Source organism: Lipophrys pholis (genome assembly GCF_963383615.2).
Source record: "Lipophrys pholis genome assembly, chromosome: 5".
Lineage (NCBI taxonomy): Eukaryota > Metazoa > Chordata > Actinopteri > Blenniiformes > Blenniidae > Lipophrys > Lipophrys pholis.
Window position 1 is genome coordinate 1,693,188 of NC_137628.1, and position 19,408 is coordinate 1,712,595.

The 19,408-nt window shown below is 45.5% G+C and overlaps 1 protein-coding gene across 1 annotated transcript in view; it reads right to left on the reverse strand.

Annotated features, from left to right (window-relative positions):
• Nucleotides 1-1,185: 1,185 nt before the first annotated feature.
• The window catches only part of LOC308109955 (SEC14-like protein 1), a 34,181-nt gene continuing 15,958 nt past the window's right edge, over nt 1,186-19,408 (reverse strand). Inside the window, exons 3-16 of the mRNA XM_080463851.1 lie at nt 14,642-14,791; nt 14,430-14,561; nt 11,498-11,626; nt 10,819-11,092; nt 10,169-10,278; nt 9,532-9,721; nt 8,458-8,546; nt 8,039-8,109; nt 6,724-6,895; nt 5,836-5,970; nt 5,570-5,704; nt 4,753-5,004; nt 4,477-4,655; nt 1,186-2,792 (exon numbers count right to left, since the gene is read on the reverse strand). Of these exons, the coding sequence (XP_080319977.1) occupies nt 2,687-2,792; nt 4,477-4,655; nt 4,753-5,004; nt 5,570-5,704; nt 5,836-5,970; nt 6,724-6,895; nt 8,039-8,109; nt 8,458-8,546; nt 9,532-9,721; nt 10,169-10,278; nt 10,819-11,092; nt 11,498-11,626; nt 14,430-14,561; nt 14,642-14,791 (2,124 nt within the window). The 3' untranslated portion in view covers nt 1,186-2,686. The remainder of the gene's footprint in view (nt 2,793-4,476; nt 4,656-4,752; nt 5,005-5,569; nt 5,705-5,835; nt 5,971-6,723; nt 6,896-8,038; nt 8,110-8,457; nt 8,547-9,531; nt 9,722-10,168; nt 10,279-10,818; nt 11,093-11,497; nt 11,627-14,429; nt 14,562-14,641; nt 14,792-19,408) is intronic.

Here is a 19,408-nt window from a genome sequence, read left to right on the forward strand (position 1 = left end):
GGGGTCACCTGGTGACGTGTACACACTGCCCTCTAGTGGACGATCACAGCCTGTACGATCCTCATGTTTACCTTTTTAATTCCGGACTCAACATCCGTTCTATCAAAATGCAAAAGTAGATTTGGGTTCGTGATTTCTCTACTTATTCTGGTTCCCTGACACAAATAAAATTTAATAACACTAAAACAATCTGTCGGTGTGCAGAAGGTGGATGGATGAACATTCATTTCACTGGATCAGTATCTTTAATTCTCCAGTGAGGGCAGGACAATGACCAGATTCCTTTCTCTAAAGAACAATGCAGGAGCTGATTTATTTTATTTTAATTCCGTGTGATGAGCAGAGAACTTCAATCAGAACACAAACACGTGCGGTTTCTCATAATTCAAGTTTAATGTTTTCAGAAAACAAACAAGAAAAGATGCCATACTCTCATTAATAATTCCAACATGTACTTTTTACAGTTTCTCACGTGGAGGTAAAGATATGTCAGAGACAGATGACCGTAACAGTTATAGCCCTCAGAGGCGGATCACGCACACCGATCCGCCTGCTGCGCCGTGAGTGTTGGAGAAACATCCGAGTGCACCAGCAGATTTTCACCATGAAGGAGTGTTAGAGGAACAAGTGGTGCACCAGCAGGTTGAGCATGTTTTCCATGGAGTGTTAGAAACCTCTGCGGTGGAGTGATGTTGATCTGGGTCATGCTCCAGAGGGTGGCGGAGTCTTTATGCACATTTTACAGGCATAGCTTCCTGTTTTTTTTCACACTCACACACGTCGCCCTCAGTGTGAGGAGGTCGTTTCTCCGTAAAGCAGTTCATGTTATTGCAGTTAGCGACGTGTAGATACCACAAAGAAACCCTTCAGAGTTAAAACCCCAGCAGTTCTATGTATCAAAACCAGACCGGCCGGGTTGGCGTCTCGCCCTTTGCTCCTTTTTTTTTAATAGATTTTATTTAAATTCTTTTTGCAATCAGCTGCACTCAGTAACCATGGCAACAGCATCCAACAACTCTTGGCAATAGTGATGGTTTCTGTCCCGTGTGCAGGTGGGAAGTCCTGGATGCTCATTAACCAAATCAACTGTATTTCTTATTTAAATATATATATATATATATATAAATGTTCAGTTCACAACCTGTGACAGTGGCGACTTCGAAAAACAGGAAACAAAAGCAGGTACGTTTCTACGTGATGCGTACAAAAGGCTAAAATGGTATTTATTGACACATGGCTCTTAAAATGGCTAAATCTTAAATATCTGACCTGTTAACCCACAGTAACAAACCAACACATGATACCATTCACCCACAATGCACTCCGTCTGCCTCACTGAGAAATGAAAACTAAACATGGCAGTTCTGCCCAGTTACACCACAACCGTCCAAACTCAGGCGTTTCATTGGTTCTCCAGCCGCCGGCGATCCGGCCCGAGTTCCTCTGTTCAGACGCAGGAGAAACCAAACACATGCACACGCTCGTTTGAAATATACGAGGTTAAAATATGAAAAAACAAAGCAGTCAGTCAGGAAATCAAGTGTGTGATGGATTTTCTTCTGCTGTGGAGAACAAATGTTCGAACCTGTTTGAAGGCAGGTTCATCTGTACTCAACATGCATTTGTGGGATGAGCAGCAGAGCTCAATCTGTGTCACTTTGACTGCTGATTCATGTTCAACCCGTGCAGACGTCGTCCAGATGTGGAGGTGCTACTGAGTCGATGACACTGAATTGTCTGTGTGGATCTTTGTGAACCGTGTCGAGGACGGCGGCAGACGTCAGGCTGCTCTCACCTTTACACCATTTAAATAACCAGACAAACCAAAGCGTCTGGTCGTTGTGCTGCTCATCCCTCGAAAATGCATGTTCCCTCCAGACGTGGCACCTTTTCAAATGGAAAGAAACTGATACCAAACATGAACATCCTCACCTCGTTCCCAAGAGAAAGACTGAGTTTCTCCCTGGAGACGAACAAATGATTCAAGTGCCACAAACTTTAGGCTGTTTACCAGCTTAACCCCCCCCCCCCCCCACCCCCCACGATGGACAGAGAGTTCACGCAGTACAAAGTTGTTATTGCTTCTTGTGGATCAGTCAGACCAGGTAAATTTTTCGTCAAGGTGTGATAAAAGCCCTTGTGGAAGACGGGTTGGCGGGTGTGGAGGGAACAATGGGAACTGTTCGATTCAAACTGTCTGCAGGTGAGCTCAGTTTAGTTTTTGACTCCGCCCACATCTACAGACCGCACAAACATCCTGGAACAATATGGCGAGTGTGTGTGCGCGGGTGTGTGTGTGTGTGTGTGTGTGTGTGTGTGTGTGTGTGTGTGTGTGTGTGTGTGTGTGTGTGTGTGTGTAAGTAACAGCGCCTCCAGTGTCTTTACGTGGTCTTGCAGCTCCGGGTTGAGAATATTGCTTCTGTTTCAGCTGGTGGAGCCGTGAAGGCGCCTCTCGCCACCTCTTGACCTTTGACCTCTCCGCCCGGAGCGAGACGGGGTGCAAACATTCGGCGTAAATCGTCAGGTTCAAACTGCGGCCCCGGCAGAGATGCCAGGCACAAAAATATACAACCTTTGTGCAAAAATCAGCCCTTTAATCGGTTTTAGTTCCAGTTTCCTTGTCGTCAGTTCCAGAGACCGGCTGCAGGAGGAACAGAGTCCAGGATGGGGGGGAGGAGGGGGGTGTCTACCTGGAGATCATGGAGCTGGACTGGGACTGGTTGGAGGACGTGGTGGCGGCGCTGAGCTGAGAGAAACCGCTGTGACTCGACTCCAAACTCGTCATCGAACCCCTGTGGGGGTGGAGAGAGAGAACATATGAGTGAGCAGCAGGCAACTTGTGGCTCAGTGGAGTGTGTGTGTGTGTGTGTGGGGGGGGGGGGTCATGATGTAGAACCATGCAGCCACGTCACTCCCATAAGAACTCGTTTACACGACAAAAACTTCAAGTGAAAACTCAGAAGTTTCACCGGTTTGCGGGTTTGTTTACACGACGTTTCAAACATAACCGTTTGAACTCGCTCAGACTCCGTCGCCGTGGAAACGATAGTTTCTGGACACACTCGGGCTCTGTCCTGAATAGACGGCAGAAACTCTGGTCCTGGTCCTGGTTCTGGTCCCTTAGTAGTAGTAACCAGTAGTTGTTCACATGCTCAGCAGATGGATAATAAGAACAACTAGTGGCCCAACATGAAAACTACATAATTCTCCGTGTTTCTGCCGTTTCCTTCTAAACATGAAACTTTAAAAAAAAAAAAAACCCGCTGTGTTTTGACTTGAAACGTCGTGTAAACGAGACCTGAGAGACTCGGGTTCTGCCTGCAGCCTGGACTCAAACATTAGACTCAGGGTTTCTCTACTGTGTGAAAAAAGATTTATGTAAAGTGTAAAAACTGTTTAAATCTTTCATGTCGACAGATGATTATATATTTTCTTAAAGCTGAGCTGCAGTTGTAAGTAACACCAAGCATTTCAATTATTTTGAAATAATTAAAGTCAACAAATCCTTTAAAAAGTCCCCAGGATGTGTAAACTTTAGTATTTGAGTGAGGCTGAATGGTTCAGAGCTTCAAGCTGAAGCTCCTGAAGGGCGTCGCAGTGTGCCGGTCCTAATGTTATGGCTGATGAGTTTGAAAAGTTAAACTGTAGAGGTTCAACCTGCATATTTAAAAAAAAAAAAAGGTATCTGAGAATGAAAATAATCTGAAGCATCTTTTCCGGATTAATCTGAATTTGACTGATTTCACCTCAGACGGTGGATTAGTTAATCATCAGTGGTTCCAACCTGGTTTCCTTCAACCCCCCCCCCCACACACACACACACGCGTGACCTCTGACCCTGCACCACAGAGGCCGGGGACCTCAGGTTGGGAACCAGTGAGTCAGAATGAAGCGTGTGCACTGGAAGCAGAGTGAGCTGCTCCGTGAAGCTGCTAGTAGAAACACAAACACAATCGGGTTTTGTGTTCGACTTGAACGGTTAAATGGGTTTTGTCAGTGAGCGCCACCTAGTGGAGGATCCAGTTAACCATTAGTCATGCAAGCAGGGCAGAGTTTAAGTTCCGTGGAGGGAGAAGCAGCCAGAAGCAGCATGATGACGAGCCGGGGCTACAAGGGAGAAGAGGTGGGGGGGGGGGGGGCAAACAAACACCCGGAGGGGGCAAACAGTGAGCCACTTACAGACTCTGCACATCACAGCAAGCCGTTCTTCACAGGAGGAAGAGGAGGAGGAAGGGAGGAAGAGGAGGAGGAGTGGACAGAAAAAGATGGATTAACAAAGTGCTGAAGGAGCGACGTTTCCTCATTGGTAACGACTGGAAATCTCTAGAGATTTTCAAAGTGTGGAAAACAGACAGGAGTGAAGAGAGTGGAAACTGAAACTGACTCAACTTGATGGAAAAAAATGGAGGTTTACAGCAGATTTACTGACAGATTATGGACACAGATGTGTGCTTTAGTCTTCCATGTGTCACTGACCTGAAGTCCTCGGAGCCCAGCACCTCGGTGTAGTACATGACTTTACACTTGTGCGAGGAGACCTGCAGCGTGGCCAGCACGTCGTCCACTCGGGGGAGGTTGGTGGCCGAGCAGGCCGGCATGCTGTGGAACTTCCACTGGAGGATGTAGAAGCCCGGCCAGCGCGTGATATGAGAACCCTGCGGAGAGAACAGATCAATTCGGTCTGATCAGAAAACACCAGCTTTACGACTAATCAATGAGTCGTGCTCCAGCTGGGTTGCTGCAGACGCTCACCTGCACGCTCTCGCCCTCCTTGCAGGTGAGTGGAGACTCCACCATGCTGTAGTCCTGACCCAGAGTCCAGGACTTGTCGATGAGCTGCACGTTGTTGCCTCCCGGGGAGGTGATGCCGTGGGCTCCCAGCGGGTCTTTGCGCGGCGGCTGGGGGGCTCGCTTCGAATGGTAGATGTTGAAAACAACGTCGCCTTTGCACACGTCAAAGTCCCAGGTGATGACGGAGGAGGCGTCGATGATCTGGATCAGGAGCTGGTTGGAGGTTTAAAGAGACAGAAAGATAAATACTGGATTTCTCTTCAGGTCACAGTCAGTTTCATCACTCTGACGGAGGCTGAGCGCATCTTCAGTCTGTCGCCGCTTAATGCAGGACGACAAAAAGCCTAAATCGCTGAGCAGCAGTCATCCTGCTCCACCGGTAAAACCTTCCAAATACACAAGTTTTCCCCAGAAATAACTGATGTCGTCACCATCAGCCTCAAAGGTTATTAAAGCTCAACCAAAACTGATGCTATTTATCATTATAGATCAGCTGATCGAAGGAAAATCAGTTACAAACATAAAAGTATGAAATTATTAACATCTGCGTGTGAGATTATAGGCTCATGAGAAGAGTGATTATGTATAGCAGTGCATCTGTCCCTTTGTAGAGCTTATGTAACCTGATACTAACAGCATGTCACAGCAGGCAGATTAGATTTCAGAACTTGAATTAACCAGTCCACACCACTAGGTGGCAGCAGTCTCGCAGCTTGCCGACATGCTGACCTACATTTCATGTGAAACCTCGATTCCCCCCCCCGCCCGGGGGCTTTACCTCGTGTGGCGCTCCCTTGAAGATGCTGGCGCTCTGGTAGATGGTCTCGGTCCACAGGCGGACCTCCTCGTTCTCCAGCTCCTCGGCCGTGCGGTACATGGACTTGGGAACCAGGCCACCCTCGGGCACCTCGCACTGCGCCGCACGCACACACACACCAACACAGAAGAATGTGGGTCAGCGGAGGAGATCTCCGTGCACTGTGGGCGGCGGCGTGTCTCACGCAGTGAAACTACACTCTGCTGAGCTCCAACCTGAACACTCACCATGCACTCTCCCCCCAGGAAGTCTGGGATGATCTCCTTGTCTATGTAGTCCAGCAGACCGCCGGGACCCTGGTAGTCGTTGCCTGCGTAGATCAGGAACTTCTTGCGAGTGTTTTCATCGATGAATGGGCTCACCTGAGAGCAGCAAATGCAAACCTCAGTTCCAGACGTCAATCAGAAGAATAAAGCGGGAGGTTGATGTTTTCATGCACAGTGAACTTTCCTCGCTTGGATAACTTGATAAATAAAGACACACTGAGGACAAGAACATCACACAAAAGCTGCAGGTTTGGAGACCCAGTTGCTTTCAAACTCACTGAAATTCTCACACATTTTCTGCTTATAAAATCATCTTTGAGGGATAAATCCCCCCCACTAACTGAGACGAGGAGCGGCGATGACTCCACCTACAGCTTCTATTGTATTTCTGCAGAACTACATTCCTGATAAATCATCAAAATAACGACACACCCACTTGTATTCAGTGCTTCAATAACAGAATGCATCAGTTCGAAATGGAAACAGTGACTTTCTTACTGCCAATATCCAGAACAACAATAACAAAGTCGTGTTTCCAAAGAGGCTCGCGTGCTACAAAGCACAGGAATGGACCTGCGTCGGCTCAAATGCTTCGTAATCAAAACATGAAGAAATAGATCAAGCCGACGGTGGGAAAAGTAGCTTATTAAATCTAACATGCTGCTTCATATCAAGAGAAGCAGATCTGAGTCCAAAATGTTCCTAACATCTCCACTTGGTCCTTTTTTCATGTGGTCCTTTAAGCAATGATTGAACTGAGAATAAAAAGGGTTGGACATTCTATCAAATCCCTTTTCAGACTGTGGATGTCACACTTGTCACCACAGTGTTTGAGTTTGTGCTTCTCACCAGTGTCCAGAGCACAGGGAAAACTCTGGGTGCTCTGAGGATGAGCAGCCGGCCCAGAGTCTCGGGGTAGTTGGCCTCCACCACCTCGATGATCCTCAGTAGCGCCTTGACTCCAGGACGCCACAGGTGACGCATGTTCAGTCCCTCCAGATCCACCAAACACGTCCAGCAGCTGCGCAGGAGCAAGCCAGTGGATCAGTGTGTGATTTGGAGACGCGCCCTCAGAAACGCAAGCGTGACGGCGTCTTTCTGACCAGTGGGCAGCTGTCGCCCTGAAGTGAGGCTGAAAGTGGTGAAGTGTTTCTAAACGTGAAGGCCTGCGCTCGCTCGGCACTTCCTTCCTGTCCCCCCATCTATTCTGGCTGAGAGCGCTGACGTGACAGCCACTCATAGTTCACATGCCTTCCCTGTGCAGCTCGTATCCCCAACGCCTCCCGCTGGATGACAGACAACAGACCCCCCCCCCCCCCCCCGTCCCCAATCAGACACCTCCAATTCCTTCGTCAGACCCCCCCATGCATCCATCTGTCTCCCTCCAACTCTGCCAATCCAGAGCAGCCTCCTGCATTCTTTCCATTCTGTGCGCGTGTGTGTGTGTGTGTGTGTGTGTGTGTGTGTGTGTGTGTGTGTGTGTGTGTGTGTGTGTGTGTGTGTGTGTGTGTGTGTGTGTGTGCATAACTCTTTGAAGTTCATTAATTGAAACACTAGGAAATTTAAAAAAATGTTTGTTAAGTGATATTATGAGAAAGGTTTTTAGGTTTTTAGGTTTTTAGAGGGTTTTAAATAAAACAATGCCACTAAAGAAAATGTAAAACTCACCAGCATTAATGTTCCGTCTCTAGAAGTCTTTGAAATGTTTTATGATCCCGTTACGAGGCACAACTGGAGCACATTATAATGTAGAATAGCAGAATCATAAAAACCAAAATAAAAGACTTCTCAGCATGTTGGGCGTGTTTGTTTTATGTGACTGATCAGATTCAGTTTCAATGTTTATTCACTTGGAGTTGAACAGCATTGTGGTGATTTTCACTGTTTGTAAACATATAAAGCACATTACTGCATGTTTGAAATGAGAAGTTATTCGTGTTTTCTCTGAAGCTGGTTTAGAAGAAACTGAAGAAATGTGGAAGTTGGCAAACAGTTTCTCAATAAAGGATGATTCTGCTTTCAGGAGGGAAAACTCTTAGAAATCCCTCATCTCACTATTAACCGACAGTCACGTGGAAAGCTGTAACTCCATTTTAGTGAAGGAGTATTTCTGATCCCATGAATCCTGCACACGTCTGTTTCATGTCTTTCTGGGTGTAGGTACCTGATGGGTCGGCCGAACACCTTGGTGTTTTCCTCACAGCGTCTCAGACCCTCCTCATTGATGGACAGCACCTAAAATGAATAATCACATATTGATTACAGACAGACATCGATAACAGTATTGATTCGTTCCAGATGTTGTCAGGTTAAACTGAAGAACCTGGTTTTAGTGATGTAACCTGTGGAAACACTGGTTTCCTCCTGAGCAGTTCTTCACAATAACTGGCTTCATCAGCGACTGCAGAGTTTTAAGCGTCCTCACTTCACACTGGGAGGTTCCTGATAAAATAGGTGGACTCTCTAACATGCCGTGCAGTGTTTACATCCTGCAGGTAATCTGCTGGACACCTCACCTGTAATCCAGCCGAAGGCGGCCTGGCCTATAAACCCGAACGCGGCGCTGCAGCTGGTGTTACGTACGTGTCTGAGCAGAGATTCCTCCCCGAGAGCGCGAACCAGCCCCTTGGTGTCCATCTGCCCCAGCCTCAGGATGTACAGAGGACGGCCGTCTGGGACAAAACAAAACATCCATCGCAAGATTTAGCAGTTAGCATTGTTAGCGGCCATGTGACTGCGGACACCCAGCAGAAGCTCCGGAGGCTTTTTTCCACTGTTGGTACCGAGCAAATAGGGAGAAAGTAAATACACTGGGAGGGGAAATTTGTCTTGTAGTACTGTAAATAAGAAACTCAAAGCACACCAGATCACGTGTCATTCGTAAAGTGTGTCACACACAGACATCAGAAGTCAGTCAAATTATTCATAAAGTGTTAACAATGAACCCATAGAGCAGTGTGGAAGTAGCATCATCGTTGAGTTTCAGACTGGTGTGACCCATGTGACCCATGTGACCCATGGGGTCAGAATTTCATATGATACCTGGTCTTTTCAAAAGTAGCTCCCAAGCTGAAAGACACCAATCAGCCATAACATTAAGACCACCGACAAGTGGACTGGAAAACACCAGTGATCTATTTATAATGCCGCTTACAGCTCATTTGTTTAATTGATACTTAATTAGTACCCGAGTAAACATTTTGTCCACCAACCACACACCTTTATTTTCCTATTATGCACTTCAAACGTATCTGTTGCACATAAGATGATATTTGAAGCCTTTGTTTTCTTCTTGACATATTTATCTTATATGTCAAGAAAATAAAAGCATCACTGGCCAAGACATTTTAGTAATGCTTAACACTTTCTTGTTCATATAATTGTAGAGATAAGTGACAAAACAATGCATTTTAAAAGCTATTTGAATGTTTTAAGATGCTCCTGGGACATGTTGCCTTCGGGCTACAAACTGTTTTAAGTCACTGAATGGGCCTCACATGTAATCCTGAACAAACACATATGTGTGTGTGTGTACCCAACACGTCAACCTTCCTTCAGTAAACAGTTAAGGTGTTTTTGCAGGAAGGCGACCTAGATAAAACATCAGTGAACACGTGCTTGTGTGTTTAGGCACACGGGAAAATCTTGCCAACCCACCTCTGTCGTGATGGTGCCAGCCGCCAGTGTAGAAGTCCTGCAGCACCTGAGGCGAGCTCCAGGTCTCCAGCAGGTAGTCCACCTGGTGCTGCTTCCTCCAGGTCAGAGACTGACACAGAATCTCTCGCGCTTTGTCCATGTTGAAGTCCCGCGCCCGCAAGAAGCGCAGGATGTGTTCGTCTTTTGGGATCTGCACAGAGATGGGAGGTTACAACACTGCACAACTTTAACAATACTGTAGTTTATTATGTGTCCATGGGCTGACTGTAGTGCAGGAGAGAGGGGTGCTTTTGTACATCTGGAAACGTGTTTTTAACATGACTAGTGTATTCAGTATTTTGGTTGATGTAGCCAAATATATGTTGTCGTCATTTGCTGTGTAGTTAATGAAATTTGTGCATTTAGTATAATACCTGTAATGAACAAAATGTTGCTTGTGAGAGAGGATTACAGTGTGGATGTCCGGAGATGGCCATGTTATGAATGTTATTTTATTTTCCATTCATCTACTGTATCTGGACAGTTTTTGACGAGTGGACAGATGCTCTGCTGCCCTCGAAGGAAAGTCAGCTCAGCACATATAAGCCATTTATTTATTTATTCTGTCTGATACACCTTCATTGCATATATTCGTTACCTTTCCCTTGTGCGTCTCCTGAAGCCATTTGCGCAGTCGGATCAGGCAGCTCTCCTGCAGAGGCGTCAGGTCGCCCAGGTAACGTTTGATATAGTCTGCATCCAACTTATCTGCAACACAAAACTCTCAAACTCAGAAAGAGCGCAAACTGCTACGCAGCATGTTTATAGATGATCGCTTCTTTTAGCGAACAGCGATTCTCAATGTTGTCGTGCATCATCATCATCATCATCATTTCTCTAATGGATCATCTATTCCTTAAGATCACAATGTAAAGTCACACGTGTTACAGTTTCATTAAATCAAAACTGGAACATTGATCCATCCTGTTGTTATTAGCGTGTGTGTGTGTGTGTGTGTGTGTGTGTGTGTGTGTGTGTGTGTGTGTGTGTGTGTGTGTGTGTGTAGGCTGATCCATCTCCAGAGACTTCATTTGGTTTCATAACTTTTTCTCAATCATTTTAATAACTATTTGCGTGAATATTGCTCCATAAACATTTCCTGCCTGTATTTGTGGCCCATCACATTATTTTGTGTGTGTGTGTGCGTGCGTGCGTGCGTCTGTGTTTTACACTGTCACTATTATATAACAAGTATGAAGTGCTGCCATCGATCTTTAATCATGCGGGTGCTTTCTGAAGTGAGCTGACCTTCAGGTGTACCACTCAAGTTTTCTGTGAGGCTGTCCGCTTGCAGCGCGCCGCCGTCTTGCTTCGCGTCCTGCGAGGCACCGTCCTTGGCATCGGCGGCCAGCGAGATGGACACAGCGGGTGTGATGGCGGGCTTGGAGAGGACGGGCTGGCTGCTAGAGAGGCTGCTGGGCCTGGGTGGGGGCGAGGGGAGGGAGGAGGGACTCCAACGGGGCACATGAGTGATGCCGTCGTCTTCCAGCTCCTTCAGGTAGAACTCGATGATCTCTTTTCCCTGTGGGACACACATGGTACTGAATCTCCGTGTGTAATTCAATCAAACAGAGAGGGCGTATATTCATAGTCACTTAGATCTGAAGTGTCAGGCAATAGAAAAAGATGGAAAGACAAAGAGGCCACTGTGAATGAAGGCGATGAGTCACTGGGCCTGCGATTTTAAAGACCCCCCCCGCTCAGTCTAACAGATTATACAAGCTCAATTATGCAATTACAGCATGAAACGATTTGACTCATTCTCCAGAAACATCAAAGTTCATAAACCACATTAATCCAATTTCTGCATAATCCACGCCGCAGCAGCAGCAGCAGCAATGACGTCGTGAGCAAACGTGTCTGCACGTTGGGAAAGCAGAGAGGAAAGTAGAACATGTGATGGTTTGATGGACTGAACCTCACGCACCTTTTTGATACTGCTGGCATATTGCTTCATGGCAATCTTTTCCACCGTGCTCTCAAAGCCAAAGAATGACTTGATATCCAGACTGGCAGTCTGCTCAAAACACGTCCAGTCCTCATTGTCCGGGTGGACCTGCAGACACACACACACACAAACACACACACACAGACACTATGATTTACTGTATGCTCATGCAGAAGTCAGATAAGCAGGTTGCCATGGTAACCTCACACCCAGCTTCAGTGGATGGTGACGCACGCAGAGTCGTTTTCACACTGAGTGGGAGTGTGTGTCAACCTGTTCATGTATTTCACACATGAGTTGTTCACAGTTTGGAAAAAAAAAGACAAACAGCAAACACAGCATAACAAATTTCTGTAACAATACAGAGTGAATAGAAGAAAAACAAGATTAAGGACGCGGGTTTGCTGAGGGTCGTTCACACGATGAGTCAAAACAAGTCTCAGACTAATTCAGGTACATTTCCTCCACACACAGTAAATCATGACATCTGTGATGAATATCAGGCAGAACATTCTGTCCTCTACATTATTGTTCAGAGTGAAAAAATTGCTTCCTTTTGTTTGTCTTTTATCAACTGATTTTCCTCATTTATTCATCAATATGTTTTCACTTCAGTCTCATTTATTCTCTTTAAAATGTGTGTCTAATGTGCAGTGTACACTTTGAGAAACCAGCAACACGCGCTATCTTTATCTTTACGTGCCGCGGTGTCATGTAAAGCTGAGGCGTTACAGTCATGAGCCAAAACCCCATAACCGCTGAGAGGTGGCTCCGGTCGGGGGGCGGGACGTCAGGCAGTGAACATTTTGTCCTCAGAGTTTGACAGAGCACATAAACTCTGTTTTTCTTTTTCTCCCAAGAGGCCAAATACAGTTCAGAGTAATTTCAATGTGTCTGCAGCATAACTACTGGTAAATACAAGAAACACCAGACGGTTCTGAAAATGTTCATAAACTGTCAAATCTGTCAACGAGATCTTTTATGACGGTCTGTAATTTAGTCGGCCTGCAGCCTTTCAGGCCAACGTTATCAAGAAGCCTGTGTCTGTCCTTTTCTTACCCTCATGGGACTCATGGGGTTAATGCTATCTCTTTAGCTTGCTAGGTAGCGTCTCCTGCTGCATTGCTAAGTGGCTACTACCATCAGCTCTTCTGTTCTGATTCTCACGTTATGAGAGTGAGAGCGGCTCATGGACGATTGTTTTCACGGTTTGAGAAACTTCACGATCTTCATCTCACATCGCAGTGGGATCCCTACCACGGATTGTTGCGAGGCCAGCGATGCACCAAAGCGATACTGGGATATCGTACTGACATGATGAACAGGATTACTATAAGGGAAATCTTGTTTTTGTCTCATAACAGTCTGAAGTCTGACAATGAGGATGAGTCTGAGGATGAGGATGACCTGTGTCAGCACGTTTGGAACCTCTGTGCTACTTTTCGGAACCTTCAATGTTTACAGTACAGGAAGCAGGTGGCTCTTTCTCAAAACAATTCAACAATTAAGAAGACGCTCCCCAACTTTACAGTTAAAAAAATCTCCTGGACAATCATGCAAAGGTTGCACTGTGATATTGTCTCTTCTCGCAAGAATAATGTAATAAAATTGTCTTGAACTTTTTAAATCACTCTCAGTCTGATTCCTCTGTATTCTGGCTCCCTGAGGTTTTTACTAGGGAATTCTTCTGACAATTAAATGTTTATTCTTGTACATCTGTAAATAAAGTTAGAAGTAGCCCGATCCAGCTGTAGCTCAAGCTTCTGCACAAGTTCATGCTGGTTCTGCTGTCAAAATATCCGACGCAGCACAACACGGTCAGTTGACCCACGTGGTGCAAATGGAGGACGGAGACGATATTCATATATGTGGTTTTGATCTTTTTCAGTCAAGCATCAATAATTTCTCCCTCATGTGAAGGGTTAAACACTGGACAAAGGCACCGAGTTTCATTACCCCGGACGACTCCAAAATATTCCGGGTTCATTAGCTCCCTTTAGTTAAGCTGTCGATCCTGGTTACCCTTATCATGTTGAAGTACCCAGCAAGAACCGCTGTGTGGCCTTGCACCTAAAATTAGCGCCTTAGTTGGTCGGAGGCTAATGCGATGTGCTTGACCTCATTAACTGGGAGCACATCCCCTCATGAATGGACAGATCTGGAGTCAGAGCTGAGGAATTAACGTGGCGGGGGAGAGCGAAACGGGAGCACAAGCTGGTTTCAGATCTGTGTTGGTGAGCGTTCAGCATGAATGTAGAGACCTGAATAACTCCGAGGCGGAGCGGAGCTGGGATAACCTGCAACGCGCTCGACACTCGTCTGAACACAGCTCGCTCTGCGGGGAGGCAGCAGGAGATTAAAGGAGGCCCAAACATTAACACGGCCAAGCTGGCAGCGCTGCACCGTACATGAGAACGACAACAGGCTCACAGAATGACGTGAAAATTCACATGACAATAGGAGAGTTTACTTATTTGCAGATATCCTGCATGAAAAATTGAGGCATTATAAGTCTGTAACTATGTCACACACTGATTTTATCACATTGACATCAAATGTAATAATGTCGATTTGAGTGATTTTAAAATGTTCAAAAGTGTTATTTCCAGGTCTGCAGATGTTCTAACTTCTGAACTTACACATAAAATGTCTGGTTTAAGGTTTCTTTTTAACTGAATTGCTTTGTTTATCAAATGTTCTATCTAGTTACTCTAGCCTTGCCTCATGTCATTTCACTATCAATAAAGTAAACAGCTTTCAGTGCAACGCTGCAAGCCCTAGTGGACTAATATGGAATGCCAGTTACAAACCACAGCGCATCTCTTTCATAATTCCTCACTTTGAGGGGTTGGACCCGTCTTGTGTTTTCCATACGTCCTACACTGCTCGGTCTGTGAGGAGTGGTACTCACTGAATAGCAGCAGGTCTCGTGGATGATGACCCTGTTGGAGAAGGTCTCGTTGTGAGACTCGATGTGCAGGGTCCTCTCCTTTCGGTTCAGAGTGTTTCTCTGGATGAAGTAGACGTAGTCCACACCAGCAATCTGTAACATAAAGACACTAAGTCAGCATCAATGCGGATTGCTGTTGCTTTGTAACAAAAGCTAGTTGGAGCAGGACTCGCCCTCTTGAGCAGCCGCGGAGCGTCCACGTCCAGGGCGCAGCGGCGCTCGACCTTGCTGGTGGCGCCGTCCTCGCTGGTCTCCTCGTTCACCACGTCGCTCGCCACGAACATGGGGATGAGGTGGCAGGTGGGGAAGCGGCGCTCATAAGCCTGGAAGAACAATGGGAGAGGAGAACAAACAGTGGTTTTCAATCTCAAAACAGGTTTGAGTTTCACTGGCGTGAATGAAGAGTGAGGGAGGAAGAGTTTTCAATCCCTGCATTGTCTTCCTGATACCTGCTGAGCAGGATATATGAAGCCTTTACTATATTATTGATGCTTATTTAATAGAAAGTGACAACAATTTATAATTTTCTTGGTCTTCAGATTAAAAAGAAACGATTTCACCGCTCCAGAAGTCAAATTTCTGTTTGCCCCCTCCCTCAGACACAGCATGAAGGTCATGGAGATTTCCATTGGAAATAAGTTTATGAAAAGAAAGACGGCTGCTTATTGTATCCATAAACATTCTCAGGAAGCTGAAGACATTTTCAACAACAATAGTTCTCGTGCTGCCAAGTTACATAAAATCATTGGACAACACTTCCTGCATCCTTTGGGAAAGCAGACGGGCTGCAAAGAAGAAGTGAAGAATTGAAAAAGGTGGACGCAGAAGAGTCAAACGCAGAAGAGTCAAACGCAGAAGAGTCAAACGAAAGCTAACGGATCAGAGCTTCTCAATTCAGAACGATCTCGACTCCACTTAAGCACTTTTTATTTGCTTTTACAAGTGAAGTCTGGGTAACCGGACGGGGGCGGACTCTGCGCCCGGAGCAACACGCCGTGCCCAAAATATGTGTACTCATGAATGCAAAACAAAGTGGCAGCAGAGCGCAGACAGCGGTTATGCAACAGAGCAGCAGCGACACAACGAGCAGCGGCGGCACAACGAGCAGCGGCGGCGGCCATTTCGACTGTCTCACTTCTGATAGTGTGGCGAGTCTCGACAAGAGACTCAGAGATCTTTAAGATTACTAAGCCCGAGTGTCTAATGCCGTGTTTCCTACCAACAAGGGATTTCCTCTTCTTTATTGGCTGCAGTGAAACTCGATCCTGAGATGTAACTTTAGGTCAACAGCGAAAGAACGCGGTTCTTTTATACTTTTAAACAGAAAGAAAAACAACCTCACCTCCTCTCTGAAGAGACCATCCCCTCCCTTTACCTCAGAAGAATCAAACATCAGAAAAGTCGCCACAAAACCTGAACATGGATGTTTTGAATGGTGAAATTCTGAAACTGGAATCTTAGTTATTGGTCTGTCAGAGAGGTTTTTTTGATTTTATTTTTAGGTAAGCGATTGTTGGACTAAACCTTCAGGAACAGCTGGAGATGGAGACCCAGAAACCTTGATTATAACCAGTTGCCATTGTTGGTTTCCATCAGCCTCTCACCTTCTGGACTATACTCAGTGTTACGCAGCACGATGCCACACTGCGGTATGATTTATACTGCCACTGGAAGCATCATGGAGAAAGCCGATGGTTGTGCAGATTGTAATCAGAGTAAAGTCAGAACTTTGAAGAGGAGGTAACGCAGGTCTAAAGGCAACAAGTGTCAAGAATGGTGTGTGTTTAGCTCTCAGTAATTAAGTAAGTATCTCATATCAAATGTGGACTAACGACAACACAGCTAATTGTTGGTTATTATTAAATAACCAGGGAAATGACACAGTAAATGAAGTGTGTTGATGGCTGGCAGGGTACCGATGGCTCCTGGACAGTCTGGGTAAGTCTGTGGTGAAAGGGTTCATTTTCTAATTATGAGTTTGTTTTAATTGCTTGTGATATATTCTCATTTTATATCCTTTCAAAAAAAGAAACTGTGTTTATCAGCATGTTGAGGTTTTCAGAAGGTGTGTGTTGCAGGGCTATGTGTGTTGTTGTCAGTGTTATAGAGGTCAAAGCTCACGGTGCACAGACTGGATGGAAGGATGAGAAGTGTTTCTGACGGCTAATTAAAAAGAAAAAGCTGCTTTTGGTGCTGAAAATGAATCATTACTGTTTATCCATAACATTATTGCTAATCTGGTCTAATTACTCAGGCACACCACAAAAGGTCCTACATTTAAGTGTTCACGGGTAAAGTTTACATAATGGTTTTGTTTGTGTATTGATTAGCATCACCTCATGATACTCTCCTCACTTCACGGCACAATAAGGTCGTACATTGAGGAGCCGAGCAGCAAATTCATAGACCACTGCATTCAAAAATGCATCAATCTCAATAATTTAAGACTTTCCATCCAAACGACTGCTGCTGAGAACATGTCCAATATTGTCTTATGCATTTGCTGACCGTCACATTAAAATTCCAGCAGACACTCCAAGCTTTCAACTGTGAAATGAATCTTTGTCTGGAGCAAACCGACATGAAATCCGTCTGTCTCGTACACGCCTGCAGTTCCCTCTACCTTCGTTTCAGAAACTTGCTGTTGCACCTCAGTTTGTGTGCTGCACATACAATGATGAAGGTATTTTAATTCCAACAGGTATAACAAACAATTCAGGGCTATCTGAAATGCATCGCCTCATCAGTCAGGGCGCACAGCTGAAATACAGTCTGCTTGAAACTAAGGTGGTGCTGAGCGAGGTTGATAACTGGAGGAAACGGAGGACAGAAAAAGCCAGTGACACTCACAAGACCTCTGATGTGGGTTTAGCGTCAGCTGAATGTCTCTGACAAAGGAACTGTGTTCTTTGACTTCCATGAAAAACCATGTGAACTTGACATTGCTGTGAAAGTAATTACAGCAAAATTGAAGAAATGAACTCGAAAGAAAGTACAACATTCTTATCTTGAGCCTCGTGACGGCAGAATCATTTTCATATCAGAGGCGATATTAAATGTTCCACACAGAGAGACTGGTATGAGAGCAGGTTGAGACTGTTTAATATGTAGAGCAGCAGAAGCGACTGAGCAGACCGCTGCCTGGACTACAAATCCTCCTGGCTGCCCACCGTCCACTGAATGCTGAGCTCTGTTTTTCAGCCTCATGCTCTGGAACACTGGGCGTATGCTCATTGTACCGTCGTCAGCACAAACAGAGCGGACGTAAACATCAGTTTGGCCCATTACAAACAGCCACACGTCAACAAACTCAAACCACAAATACCATGTGCCTTCAGAAACACCATCACTTTTCATTCAAACAATATGCTGACGTACTGTATGAGCTTTCCATCAGACTAACCCACAGAGAGGAACAAAAACCTGCAGGAAAAACGGAACAAACAGCTTCATACTGCCTTCTAAAGCAGCCAGACTGTTTCAGTATAAATAACAGGAAGCGGGACGGTGGAGGTACCAGGTTATTCCTGATAGTGTGACAATGTAAAGCTGCTTCCCAATAGTCCGCCCAATGACAAGTCTGTCATTTGAAAAAAAAAAAGCCAGGTTCTGTAACATTTCACAGGATCAAAATGTGTATCAATAATGTGTGTTAGGGTTAAAAGGTCAGTGAGATCTGACATTTGATTTCCTGCCTGGGGGGGCTTCTGTCCTCCCTGTGGTTTCTCCAGGTACGCCGGCTCCCTCACACAGTCCAAAAACATGATTCAGGGTTAGTTGGTGACTTTGAACTGCTGGTAAATGTGAATCCATGTGTGATGACTTGTGGCCTGTCCAGGGTGGCTCCTGGGGGGCCACCCTGGACGAGGAAGGTAAAGTACACACTTTACCTTCCTCCACTGTCAGGAGGAATTGACTGGAGCCCCCCAGGATCCATCTGACTGTGAGTGGTGTAGAAAATGTATAGCAGTAAATAATAATGATGAAAGAGCCCAACTTACAAACATATCTTGTAATGTTTCAATGCATTTTACCTCTAACTTTGTTTGGAGTAATGGAAAAGTCAAACACAAAATGTGCAATTCACCTCTAAGTGGACCTAACATACACTTGTGTCACGTAGTGACTGCTTCAAAATACATGGCTATATGTGTAAATATTTAGGTCATTCTGCATTTAGGGATTAGGATTATAGGACTACAATGATCCATAATTTAAACCTACAGTTGCTTAAATGAAAAATCCACTCAAATCTGCAAACAAAGAAGAATAAAACAGCTTGTATATCTCAACCACAGCTCAGAGCTCCTACCGACACACATATTCACCACCATAAAACATGTGACGCAGGTTTCAGAGGAACTTCTCTGGGATTATTGTTGCTGTTCCTCTATAGCCACAAGGCAAAATAAGAAGCAGGCATGACGACACCTCACCCCAAACAGACATGGTAACACAACTCCACTGCAATAAATATTCACTCGGCCCTCGCAGTAACATTTCCCTGAAAGACATTCACATGCACTTTGTGTTGGGACCAGTGAGGAAAGTTTGTCTTCAGACCTGCTTCTTCCAGTTCAAAGTGGAGGGACATCGTCCTCTCGTAACCATGGCGATGGAACACTGACAGACACGCCTCGGCCGGGTATAACCATGAGTAACGGTTCCTGGAAGTCGGAGCAAATTTCATGTGCTTTCCAGGGGCGAATGAGAGTAAATATAAAACAATACAGTTTTTTCCCTGTGGACGAGGGTCAGTGGATGAGAAACCACGGCCTGTCTGGGGGGGGGGGGGGGGACATTCGACACACTTTGGCTATATAGGGCTTGATGGTGCATGAATAACTGTAAAGGATCGCGAGGAAAGGAAACAAAAGAACAGGTAATTGTAAAAATAACTTTGGAGATAAAAACTATGAAGCTGGACAATGTGAGCGACT